The sequence below is a fragment of the Photinus pyralis genome, unplaced genomic scaffold, assembly GCF_008802855.1.
Source record: "Photinus pyralis isolate 1611_PpyrPB1 unplaced genomic scaffold, Ppyr1.3 Ppyr1.4_LG3a, whole genome shotgun sequence".
In the NCBI taxonomy this organism is placed as follows: domain Eukaryota; kingdom Metazoa; phylum Arthropoda; class Insecta; order Coleoptera; family Lampyridae; genus Photinus; species Photinus pyralis.
The window spans coordinates 9,779,027-9,792,559 of record NW_022170509.1 but is presented as its reverse complement, the minus strand read 5'-3'; the positions used below and the strand labels follow the sequence as shown (position 1 = coordinate 9,792,559).

Genomic DNA, 13,533 nt, shown 5'->3' with positions numbered 1-13,533 from the left:
CTGACCCCTGGCTGTCTTGGTCACCAGAAAGTCGCCCTCTGGGACAGGAAGCAATATGCACATTATGCGCTGTTCCTCTCACACATTACCCTCATGGCAGTCACCCAAGATTAGTCAGCCAGATAAAGTACATGCGTTACATACAAAATAAATACCTTTTAGTTATATTTCATTCTAGAGTCCATTTTATTTTGTTTATTTAAAAAAAAGTTAACAAATTCGAAAGCTGTTATAATTAAAATGGGATCTACTGCCATTAATATTTAGAACAAAACGTGAACTTTGTGTATTATACTTATTTTGAACAGTGTGGACATTTTATTTTATGTGTATTGAAGGGTCATTTTAATTCATTATGAAATTTAGAAGTATTCTTGATCTTTGATTCATTTGCCAAAAAAACGGTCTCCGATTCTCTAGAGTTCTTTGTTTTCAATTTTGGCTCTTCTGTTGGGATAATAAAGGCTCTTACAGCGTTGTATGAAAAACTAAAAATAATTTCTAACAGACCATTAAAAAAATGTTACCTTTATTTGTCTTGGTCTCCCAGTACAAGTGTGTTGCTTTGATTTGGATCGCATGATCTCTTCCATACCATATTATGTAATGTAGGTGTATTAGGCTTCTCTTCCTTACACTTTAATGCAAACCCACAATACTGTTAGTGATAAATGCGATAAACAATTTTTGTAAAATTTGGCAACTGTTTATTTATAAAATATGTACAATTTGTAAAATAGTTTCAGTCACACGTTGCTTATTGGTATATCACAAAGGTTATATGATTGTCGGGTAATAAACTGTTACAACTACACGAATAATTAACAATTAAATAAGTACAATAGTAAAAATTAACACGATAAAAAAAACTGTTCATTATGTTACCTCCATATTTCTATGAACTGTAACGGGGGCAATAATTCGATTTGGCACAGAGGTCATTTGCAAATCTGTTAGGTGAGGCAGGACCCTCATCTTATTTCGTAAGTCGAAGGAGTTCGCCTTCGGCTGTTTCGAAGACACGGATGTGTTAATGGACGTCGCATCCGATATGCAATCGTCTTCGAGCGAATCGATTTCAATTGGGGCAAAAGACAAGTGCTCAGATTCATCATGAGGAGTCATAGTTGAGTATCCATGATCGGAATCTGCCGCAGTTAGAGGTCTTCTGTAACCAGTGGAGACGCAGTATGGCGAAATGGGCTCTCTTTTCTTCGTATCTTGGAGCAATTTATCTTGGTGGTTGTCAATTTCCTGAAATTCGTCGCTCATGTTAAAATCACTCATTCTCACTTGGTTGCCCTGCGTGGATGCGAAGTAACAACGGTCGATTGATGGAGTGCTATATGAACGGTAGCAGAAAAAAATGAGCCCGATTATTAAAGAGACTCCCACTATTGAGCCCACTATGGGTCCTATTGGAGAGTAGGTAGATCCGAGAAGGTCATCAGATGTCGATGAGCCGCTAATTGCGTCACCATAAGGCGTGACTGAACCCAGCACGCCGTTAAAACATGTAGTAAACGATGTACAAAACGGATTTGTGAGTAAAGTCTCGCCGTCAACATCTAATTGACACCACTCGCAGCCCAAAACTCCAAGGCAACTTTCGTATGTCAACTGCAGTTCACACGAAACGGGAAGACACGATTTCAGTTCGTTGTTGGGGTATTTGGTGTGAGACATGGAATTAACAAACAAACTAAGTTCTGGAGTTGTTCCGCATAGCGGGTTCTCCATGAAAGTTTTATTGGGGTGGGTACAAGTGTCTATCTCCAATGGACACTCACATGGGCACTCACACTCCTTCTGTTCCATCCTATTGCAATTTAAACAGAGGCGGTCAACCATACTGCACGGGCAGAAAGTGGCGATAACTTCGCACGTGGCATTCACCATACCTACAAAGGTGTTTGTACCTTCAATTACACTAACTTGATATTTGACACAGTGCTCTCCATGAACTGCATTAGTTAATATTTCGTTTAGGCTGGTATTTAATCGATAGAAACGTTGTATTGTCCCGTGCGCATAGTCATTGCATAACATTTTCTTCACAAAGTGTTTATGATTCAAGATATCATTTGCAACTAGGGACTCCTTATGAATAATATGCTGTTGCTCTATAGGTCCGTGACCATTAGGATCTATCAAATTTGGATGATAAATTAGGTAGCCTCGATCATCCATCAAGAAGCACTTCACACCGTCCTTACAAAACGGCATATTTTGCAAAAGCAGCTTGTAAATGTAGCCGAATGTTACATCCATTGCAGTTACTACATGTTGAGTTGCAAACGCAATTGTAACAATATACCCAGCTCCTCCAGCGTCCAAATATGGTGGGGTTAGTATTGTTTTATACCTGTGGTCCACTGCCCTTAAGTACCAAACCCGTTTCGTTGGTTCAATTCCAGAAGGTATGAAGCTGCCTGGAAACATTTGTACTACCCCTGTCGGCGTGACAATGTACCGTCTCACGATGTATTTCGCTCGAGAGCCCGTTAAGTGTTGCAGTCGTAGAAACTCCATTATATGGGCTAGCGCCACGACGTCATCGCGAACTTCTTCCTTAAAACCTGGATTTGCCAACAGTCTTGTGTTGTCCTTTAAATACGCCATGTACGTTTGTATCAGTAAAGATGTGGTTTCGCCCGTTGAAAAATGAAGGTAGGAGAAAGGCGATTGAAAGCATGATGAGCTTAGGTACAATGAACCGGCATCTAATAGAAACACAGCGAGATTTTACATGTAAATACCATCAACAATTGATATGAATCGCAGCACACCCATCTCAGACCTATAGAAGGCATATACTTTTGCGTATTTATTAAAAAAGTAGAAAAAATAAATATTATTCTATTGTGTCAATTTGAGATATATTTTCTAGTAGTGTGGGGGGCGTTAGATACATCCTAGTAGGAAATCGTGGGAAAGTATATCAATCAGTCAATCTCAAACTTTTTTTAAATTAAGACATAATGAACAGACGTATAGTTGTCACCAGCGCCGTAGCTACCGGTGTTCCGCGGAACACGAGCCCGGGCACGCAAGGGCCCGTAATGAATTTGCCTATAAAAAATTAAAAATAGTGTTTTTTTGATGGAGTGGAAATGGTAACTATAAACTATAAGTTAATGTAATATAGAATAGAATATCTGTATAACTGCGGCTAAAGCAAAAGGCTCCTGAAAGGTCACCCATTTATTATCTTCACAATACATTCATAAAAATATAATCCCTTACTTCAGAAAATATCACGTTCCAAGTTCACTGCACATAAACAAAGTTGTAAATGACTTATCAATAGTATAGTACCTACCTACCTACAACTACAAAAATACAAGCATGCCGTTTTTCCCTGAAAACAATCCCGTTTCGTTTCATTAGTAGCCATAAGCTTTGTGGAATAATCAAAAATGTTTAGTTTGTCTCAATTGCACTTTGTGTAACTGCAGTTTTCAGTTCTCGTTTATTTCATTTGAAAGATTTTTTTTGTTTATGTGCAGACGTTATTTAAAAATAAATATAGTTGTTAAGTGTGCGACATTGCGACGAAATTTTGATTTTTGTAAACTATATGCGAAGCGAATTGTATTTACAATGAGTTATAAACATCAGTCGGGAGCCGCCAAAAGAAAAAGGTATTAGCACAAAAAATACAAAAGCTTCCCAAAATAACACATTTTCTTCCATTAAGTGCGGCTCCCAGTACCAGTACCAGTGCAAGTAACAATCGTACAGAAACATCTATTTCTATAAATCTAACTGAAAGTTCCAAACAAGTGACGCAACATCAGCAACATGAAATGAGTAGTAAGAGCCCCTATTATTAATAGTCATGTATGTACTTATAACTATTTTATATGCATATAAAACCCTTTTAGTGATACCCTTGCGAGCGAGTAGGGCCCGCTAGTACTTTGGCGAACACAGGCCCGTAATGACGTTGCTACGGCACTGGTTGTCACGTTCCCCCCTCCCTGAGGGGCCCACTCTGCTACCCAAGAGAAACCAATCGCCAATATTTGACGATAGGTAACAAATAACAAAATTCGACTGCGCATGCGCAAAACAAATTTGTTCATTCGGCATTAGTTTTACTTTTATTAGAGGTGGATATATAGAATATTTCATTTGATTTAACATCTGAACAAATAAAAAACATGTACTGCGCATCCGCAAAACAAATTTTTTCAATACGCATTAGTTTGACTTACATTGGAGGTACGTATATATAAAATTTCATTTAAATATCTGAACAAATTAAAAAAATCGATTGCGCATGCGCGGAACAAATTTTTTGATTCGACATTAGTTTTACTTTTATTCGGAGTACGTACATATAAAATTTCATGTAGACATCTTAACAAATAACAAAAAAATCGACTGCGCATGCGCAAAACAAATTTTTTGATTCAGCATTACTCTTACTTTTACTCAAGGTGCCTACATACAAAATTTCTTTTAAACATCTTAACAAAGAAAACACTCGACTGTGCATGCGCAAAACAAATTTTTTGATTCGACATTAGTTTTACTTTTATTAGAGATGGATATATAGAATATTTCATTTAAATATCTGAACAAATTAAAAACAATCGATTGCGCATGCGCAGAACAAATTTTTGGATTCGACATTACTCTTACTTTTACTCAAGGTGCCTACATACAAATTTTTTTTTAAACACCTTAACAAATAAAAAAACTTGACTGCGCATGCGCAAAACAAATTTTTTGATTCGGCAATAGTTTTACTTTCATTGAAGGTACGTATATATAAAATTTCATTTAAATATCTGAACAAATTTAAAAAAATCAATTGCGCATGCGCAGAACAAATTTTTGGATTCGACATTAGTTCTTTTATTCGGGGTATGTACATACAAAATTTCATGTAGACATCTTAACAAATAACAAAAAATCGACTGCACATGCGCAAAACAAATTTTTTTTTCCGCATTACTCTTACTTTTGTTCGAAGTGCGTACATACAAAATGTCATTTAAATATCTCAACAAATAAACAAAATGGGATTACGCAAATAGAAAAGTTGGGTTGCGCATGCGCGATTTTTTTTAATCTGCATCGTTGCTTGAGGTTTAAGGAATATTTACTAACACAGAAAACCTGACATTCATATGTTCTTTGTGAACCCTTTTTTTGGAGGTTGTGATAGTTTTTGGGTTGTAACTTTTTGGCCCGTTGGTCTACGTAGCCGAAACACAATAACACAATTTCTTATATCCTGAAGAATATGTGTATCAATTTCCAAAGCGATCGGACATTACTACACAAAGTTATCGTGCACACGGACATACAGACAGAGTAAGTAATTAATTGGAGTAGGGGAGTTCTCTTTTAGTAATACTGCATTTTCTCTTTGTGAGTACCCGTTCCCGTTTTCGAGATATTCGCAATTAAAAGGTTTGACCTTACCAATAGATACGTATGTCGCATCCAGACGTTCCATTTACTCTTTGTGAGTACTCTCCTACAACACTTTATTTTCACGATATTTGCACTTAACGTTTTGACATTATCAACAGATATGTCTCGGCCAGATGTTCCATTTATCTTTTGTGAGATCTGTTCTCAGACACTCGAGATGGGGGAGACTTCCAAGATAGGACAATGTCAATGTCAAACGAAAAGTCTTTTCATTCAATATTGACAAGGTCCTATCCCGGATGTCGCTCGCATCTAAATTAGCATTTGCAGTTTTGACCGCATCAACAGATATATGTCTCAACAACACCATTCATTTTCTCTTTGAAAGTACCTTCTTCAGACTCCTGAGATATCCTGACTTGAAGTTTTGACTACATCGACAGGTTCATCTAGTTCAGATCATTCATTTTCCCTTTGAGAGAACCAATTTTTTGATTTAATGTTATTTTTAACATTTGAGCTACTATTACCTAATAATGCAACGAACCTCAAGAAATAAAAAGAAAAAAGTGTTTTTGTTTATGAACAATAATTCTTCTTCCATGCGTTTAATTTTAGACTGGCTCCACTCAATCTTGGAAGAACATTATAAACTTATAAACTCTAAACTTGTTCATCGAGATCTACTCCATTTTGAGTAATAACATAACATGGACACTTCCGATGGATCCACTCAACCTCTACTGATACAGAAAATCGCGGCTCAGTGTGATCGATTATAAAACCCAAAATTTTCTAAGTGCTTGAATGAAGTTAATCAAAAAATAATGTCATGTTTTTCTACATATACCAATATACTCATCACTCACCACTCTTTCACGACCACTCGGGACTATTTTATCTCGTTTATAAAACTACCATTTTTTAAGGGTGAAAACTTCGTTTTACGCAATAAAAAAAATTTTGAAGACTACGCTGGACCTGGCTCTTTCTTCTCGTACCATTTACACTTTTTCCAGAGCGCTCACTAAAAAACCCAAAGGGAACAGAAATTCCATTATCGCGCGCCCAAATTCCAAAATTTGCCCATTTTAATCGTAAGCCACGCCACAATTTAATACTAATAAATGCACAAATACAATACTCCTATTGAATCTGAGTTAAGTGTGCTACAGCCTACCCAAAAATGTTTGCTTTATATACACTTTGCCATATGGTGTAGGTACCGTTTATACTATACTTACCTAACGTGGCAATTTGATTTAAGTGTTTACAAAGATTGGTTCCAGGAATAATGTCCAGACGATGGTGTACAAGTTTGCTGGTGACCGTCGATGGAAACCAAGACACTTTGTATGGTCGGATGGGTGTAGCCTCAGTTTCATTTACAACAATTACAACGACATACCAATTAAGCACCCTTTTCCATATGAATCGCAGCTAGCAAATTTTCTTTTGTAAAACATTCACGTTACAGGATATATTTACCACTTCAGCTTCTGCTTTCAATGTATAAGAACCGTCCACTTCAGTTAATAACTTTTGTTTCGTGATTGTAAAATTTGTTATCTTCTCCAAGTGAAAAATGTCAACAAACTTCGGTTGATTTTTTATAGATGCCGGTCGTGGATAGGAAGGGTGCATAATAGCAGTACCTGGAAAACTGAATGTAAACATACGTGGTAACAAGAGCTCTTTTTACCTTGCATATCAATTAGAAATGCATAACTGTAGCTGTGATAGTTGCTGTAATAGGTCACATCCTCGGCAATGTTTGAGAAATATACGTCGGCTCCCAGAACACTATTTTCACCATTTAAATCACACGGCATGGTGATGGATACCGTTAAATCTGAAAAAATAGTGAATCTTTGAAATACAAGCGCGATGAGCGCAAACTGAACTTACCATTGGAAATCTGATCCCAAATAGGTAACGAAATCGAGGGTTCCTTCTCTGAATACACCCCGCTGCTAATAATATTATAAAATTGAGCAACTGCCAGTCCAATAGCTTGGCTCGAATTCACTAACAACATTATACCTTTCTCTACATTGCTGAGTACATCGATGTTATACTTTGTATAATTCTGCTCCGCGATATCGCGCAAAAAATGTGTTTCGTACATAACGGGTTTCGATTCTAAAAAAAACACATTAGCATTAGACCTTAGCTGCATAGGTTTTTTTAAAGCCTCATGTATATGAATTTGACTATAATTTTATCAGCAAATCATTGGTTGTTGTACCTAATATGACATTTTAAAATATACAGGGTGTTTTGTTTACCGATTTAACATTTAGCATTAACTTGAACTCATAGAGACTAAACAGTTGTTTTTTAGCATTTTAGCATATGCATAACCTCTCCAGATATGCTAGGCTATTCAAATTTATAAATCTTGATTCCGAAGTTTTGACTATTAATTAGATTATCAGTGGAAGAACATTCTATTGATCTCTTTCCTATTCTTATGTAACTCATTTTTTCCAGAGTTAGCCTGGAAAAAATAAGTACGAAGGTACTACAACAAAAAAAGAGGATTTATATATCTATCAAACCACATCATGAACCTGAGAATATTACCAGACTTTTGTAAGGGCAACCATTTCAGATGTAAATAGATGAAACTACATTTAGTCTTGGCTATTTATATGCTCATATAAATTCCATATCTTTCACACGTAACATAAGGTGCCGTCGAAATTCTGCACCTACATACTTAGAAAGTTATATGCCTTACCACAGTAAAACAGAAAAATTATCACTTTTTTATTGGATCTTACACATTTGGAATTTTGCACTTTTACAACAAAATTAATAATTAGATATTCAAGATATTCGAACGATTGAAACAACGATCAAAAATAGGAAACATGAGACTATCGTATGACACTTAGTGCGCCACAAAAAATTCAAAAGGGTCTTCGCAAGACACCAAAATGAAAATGTAAAGACTTTTCGTTGCTAAACGATTACTATAAAGACCACCTCTTTGACAAATGATTTTCATCCGGACAATACTCGCAAGTGCGTAAAATCTGAATCAGTATGAAAATGCAGATTTCTTCAAAAAAGTTCAAAAATTTTTTTTTTAACTTTTGTTTTTATTAAAGTCGACGCTAAACCACGAGATTATGCCAATGAAAAGTGAAAAGTTTGACAGAGTTTTGAGAGCCCTAAGTGAATTTTTTGGGGTGTCAAAGATATTGACTAAATATTGCATTGATTTTGAAATGATCGGAAATTGAAAATTGTTCCGTGTTAATAATCCCAAAGAGACGTATCGAACACGTTTATCTGCAAAATCAGAAACGATTTGTATCTACATTAAAAAAAAAAAGATTATATATATGATATTCAGAAAAAATCAAAGGTAGTAATTTAAAGAAATTATCGATTCAATCGAACATCTCCAATGTTGCAATCTATCGCAAAGAACACGTTAGAGAAGGTTTCGTCGAAATTCAAAGCTTACTTAAAAAGCTACATGATAAACACTAACCTCACTAAAACCGAAGCACAAAAAGCAATAATGTTGCTGTTTTATTGGATCTTATACATATGGCCATGGGTATTTTAAAAATACCCCCCCCCCCATCACTTTACGCAAAAATAAACGGTTTTGATTGTACAACCATATTTTTGTTTTTTGAATTTTGCAAACCTACATTTATAAAAAAATAGTAATAATTTTGGTAATATTTAAGGTACCTACTCAAACGATTGACATTGCGTTGGAAAAAAGAAGCATGTGCGCCATAAAATATTCAAAAGCGTCTTAGCAAAACAACACCACTGAAAGTAACCGAAATGGGCACAAAATGGGCAGAAACACACCAAATCTGAATGGATATAACTTTTTCAAAAAAATTTTCACTAAAATCGACGCTGAACCATGAGAATGTGAATGCAAATGTTTCGGTATGAGGTCCTTAAGCGACATTTTCTACAGAATGACATCTCTGGTGTTACAATTTGTGGGAAAAACAATCATGTAAAAGTGTTGTCAGAATTAGACCGTACTTACAAAGTTATATGAAAAAAATCGAATTCGCTACAACTTCAACAGTCCCTACTTTCTCACCATAAAACCGAAATAAAAAAATAGTCATCACACAAATTTCATGGAAAATGAAAAATATGTCCGATGTGTATTCTTGCCTGATGAGGACGTTGTGCGTGAGTGTACCATCCTGTTAAAACCAATAGTATTCAACTTTTTTTTTACATTGTATTGTTGAGTGAAGGATTAGGAAAGAGGCGCAACCGTAATGTAAATTATCGTGCCATAGCGATATCTCACTCTAAATTCTCATATTTAATTACTCAATAGCTGTATTCGTAATAAAGAATGTTACTCACTACAGTATGCACTTTTTTTTAGAGGTCATATAAAACAATTATAAATTGTGCACTCTTGGCAGATAAAGCGCATTTTTTTTAACCGAAATAGCTTTTGTTTTGACATCACCAATGGATATATTTCTTGCAGACATCTCAATCGCCCTTTGTGAGTACCATTTTCCGACAATCCGTTCTTGAGGTATAAGGAAATATACCCAGTCACAATAAGAGGTCGAGGAGGAGGGCTATGGTTGGTAGAAATTAGGTAATTCCTTTTGTTAAGACCTTTCATTAGAGTACCATGAAGGATAAAACTAGTTCCACTCCCCCCCGCCTCCCCCTCCAACCCGTACTTTGATAAGGGACCCATGAAGGGTGGAACATGTGTTAACCCCCCCCCCCCCCCCATTTTCTAAAGTTTAACTTGGCATGACTAAAGGCAATTGGTTGTCATATGTAAAGGTTATGCACGTTTTACTTTCAAAAACAGCATCTCAGGAAATAATTCGTGAGGGAGCTCCCCTTCTAGACAACGAAATTTGATGACCGTCTGGTACACCTTCAAGGGCTACCTACGGCAAAAAATTCCTGGACTCTAGGACCAGTCCCCTAGAAGAAGTTCGAAACAGCAGAAGTGGGTCCGGACCGACGGACGGACAAAACGCAAACAATAGCACTTTTTTTTTAATTTTAAAAAAATGGGCTAAAAATAAAGTTAATTTCCCAAACTAAATGTTACCTTGAAAATCTCTAAACGCTGTCTTGTAGAACTCAAATAATGACAATGAGAAAGTGCGTTTCTATGTTTCGGTCCCTGTTCAAATAACATTGGAAAAAAATAAAAACAAAATCGGCAAATTTCGGTTATTCTGCCATATCTTGGGAAGTAGTCTGAATTTTCTGGTATTCTTTACAGCACCTTAAAAACTCTTCAATTGCGCAACTTATATACTTATATATTTACCCATCTTCATATCTTCTATGTTTTCGGACAACCTTATCTTGGACACAGTGTATAGTACACAGCAAAACTAAAGATACAAACATAACGTAGTCCATCTCTGTGCGAAATAAACGAGATAAATCCACGCAGTGTAGTTTTAAATTGCAAAGTACTTTTACAATCTACACAATGAGATTTTTAAAAAACGTGCTTCAAAAATTTTTTCCTCAATCGAATTTTTCTAGCGCATTTTCACAAAAATAAAAAATGCGCTATTGTGGCCACTTTGTCCGTCCGTCCGCTCGATATGTTATTTGATACATAGGCGCTTGAAATAAAGGAAAATCTAACGCCAGTTTCAAAATTTGATTTTGCGCATGCGCAGTGCCACCTTTTTTATTTATGGAAGCATTTCAATGAAATTTAATACGTAGGCGCTTGGAACAAAGGAAAATCTAACATTGGTTTCAAAATTTAGGTTTGCGCATGCGCAGTGCCAAAAGCATTGAAATGAAATTCTTCTTATAAACTGAAACTGAAGTAGCATGTCAAAAATGAATTACACATATGCAACGCTATCTTTCTTATTTGTGGTCAGATTTTTACGATTTTAACAAAAATTGCATCTTACAAATGGGAATGAATGCAAGTGGAATTGCGCTTTTTGTAAATCGTTTACAATTACTTTTTTAACTTGTTTGTTATTGAAGCCTACTTCTAACAGAAGAACAAAACAATTTTTTCCCCTTTAGACATTGGTCCTTTGAGCCCTGTTTTTTTCACCTTTTCAAATATTAAAATAACGTATGAAACAACCCTAAACTACTCAAGCAAATTAAACAAATATACTGTAAACCAATAAAAAACAATGCTAATAAAACATCTAATCTCACATTCTAGAACTGCATGCGGCCACCTACTTTCTTGGACCGTAATTATAATCTTATTGTATTTACATTTTGTATTCACTACTGTTTGCTACAGTAGCAAACATTATGACCTCAATTATTACTGTCGATACCTACCATCTATAACTGCGCAAGTATTAATCAGTATCTTATTGTCTAACTCGTCAACCATGCTTGAAATTGTTTCTAATACTGTTTTGGCCTCGGTTAAAGAAGATAGCAACCCTCTGCTTATATATAAAAGCATCACAGATTCGTTTGCAGATATGTTGCTCGACTTAATAGTTTGAAATGCTTGTTGAAATCCCAAAGAATGGTTCGTAACACCTAAAATATGCACCATTATCAACATCAAAAATTAATTCAACACAAACCATTTCCTTTAGTAAGCGAATCGATAAATCTATTCAACAGGTATTTATTGTGATCCGTCGCAGGCGAGAGAACATGAGAATCGCTTGCCGGTGGAATTTGATTTGGCATTAAACACTGATCCGTTATATACGGATAACTCCACTCGTCGGATATTCCCAGCACGCCAACTTTATCGTTCCCGTTTAATACTGATATCATATGCTTTGCTGTAAGATTACCTATTACGCGGGATCATGCTTGTTAGTAGTCCCTACCAACAGCTTTAACAATGTGAAACTGATGCTTGCTTAAGGACCCTCCGTGATCTAGCAACAGCATCACATTCCTAGGTGTAGAATCTGCATTCTTCAACACATACAATTTCCACAACAAAGACTCATCGCGAATGTTACAATTATAGACGGAATTCTGCGCATTGCTTATTACATCCCACCTTGACAACAAGTACATTTGCTTTATGGCACCTTTAAGTCGTTTCACGCTATCTAGTTGTTTACGAAGTACTACAACAGAAGAATTATAGACGTACCACACAATAACTCGGTTACCTTGATTTGTAGAAAGGGGCAGTTCTGAGTATGAATTATTTGAATTTACCGTGACCACTTCGAACTGTCCATACAGTCCGTCATCGCAAAGTGTTCCAGCACTTTGTATGAACGGATGAAACTTAGCCAAATTTTCAATCTTTTCCTTCGCTTTAACCAACAATGAGATACTTTCGTTTAATTTACTTTCTAGATTATTTGCAATTTTCGCAATAACCTTATCAAGATCCTGCATCGCCTTCGTATACTTCAACTTGCTATACAGCTCCTGCAACAAAAGTTAGGTCAATGAAACAGGCACCCTGCTCTCACCTTGATCACTGTAAGACCCAACTCTTCGTCACTTATTTTATTAAATTCCTTACTCAAATAAAGCGTAACATTTTTTAAGGAGTATTCCGAGGGTGTTTCCACCTGTACCTTAGTTCGGGACGAAACATTCGCAGACTTTGCATAACAAACAGTTAAACAGGATAATGAGAAAGTAAAAACGAGACACTTGTATAAATGTTTACTTGTACTTCTCTTCATTTTTAATTAATTGTTAAAGCCATGTGAAACTTGAAAGGGCCAGTATTTACATATCAGGTACATCATCATTCTTAAGAATATTCGTAATCCATTACGCGAATTTAACTCATTATTTAATTTGTTTAAACCATTTCAGTAAACATTTTTGTACAAAAGTTATGGCAGTAAGGGTTAAAGTACACAAAAACATATACATAAACAATTAAAACAGGGTGACAAACTTTTGACTTAAGTTTAAAGTCCCTAAATTAAAGTATACAAAGTGTCCCAACTTTTTTTTCCAACCTATTATCATTTATATATACAATGCTATTATCATTGTTTAAATACTTTTGGTATTATATTATTAGGTAGATAATAATAATGAAATTCATATTAGCTCTGCCGCTTCAATTTTTTTTTTCTGATGATAAGCAATAGCATCTGAAAAGCGAGCGGAGACCAACAAGTCTAATCCAACAATGAAAGAACTGCAAATCGAATTTAATGA

The 13,533-nt window shown here is 35.6% G+C and overlaps 1 protein-coding gene across 1 annotated transcript; it reads right to left on the bottom strand.

Moving 5' to 3' along the window:
- Positions 1-696: 696 nt before the first annotated feature.
- Positions 697-13,218, bottom strand: LOC116165563 (VWFA and cache domain-containing protein 1). The gene is made up of 10 exons (XM_031480112.1): positions 12,825-13,218; positions 12,513-12,780; positions 12,219-12,467; positions 11,964-12,170; positions 11,707-11,916; positions 7,300-7,533; positions 7,094-7,243; positions 6,880-7,046; positions 6,636-6,831; positions 697-2,723 (listed from the first exon to the last, which is right to left on the bottom strand). Exons 1-10 carry the CDS (start codon positions 13,041-13,043, stop codon positions 877-879), a joined length of 3,747 nt encoding a protein of 1,248 aa, XP_031335972.1. The 5' UTR covers positions 13,044-13,218; the 3' UTR covers positions 697-876.
- Between the last annotated feature and the right edge of the window lie 315 nt (positions 13,219-13,533).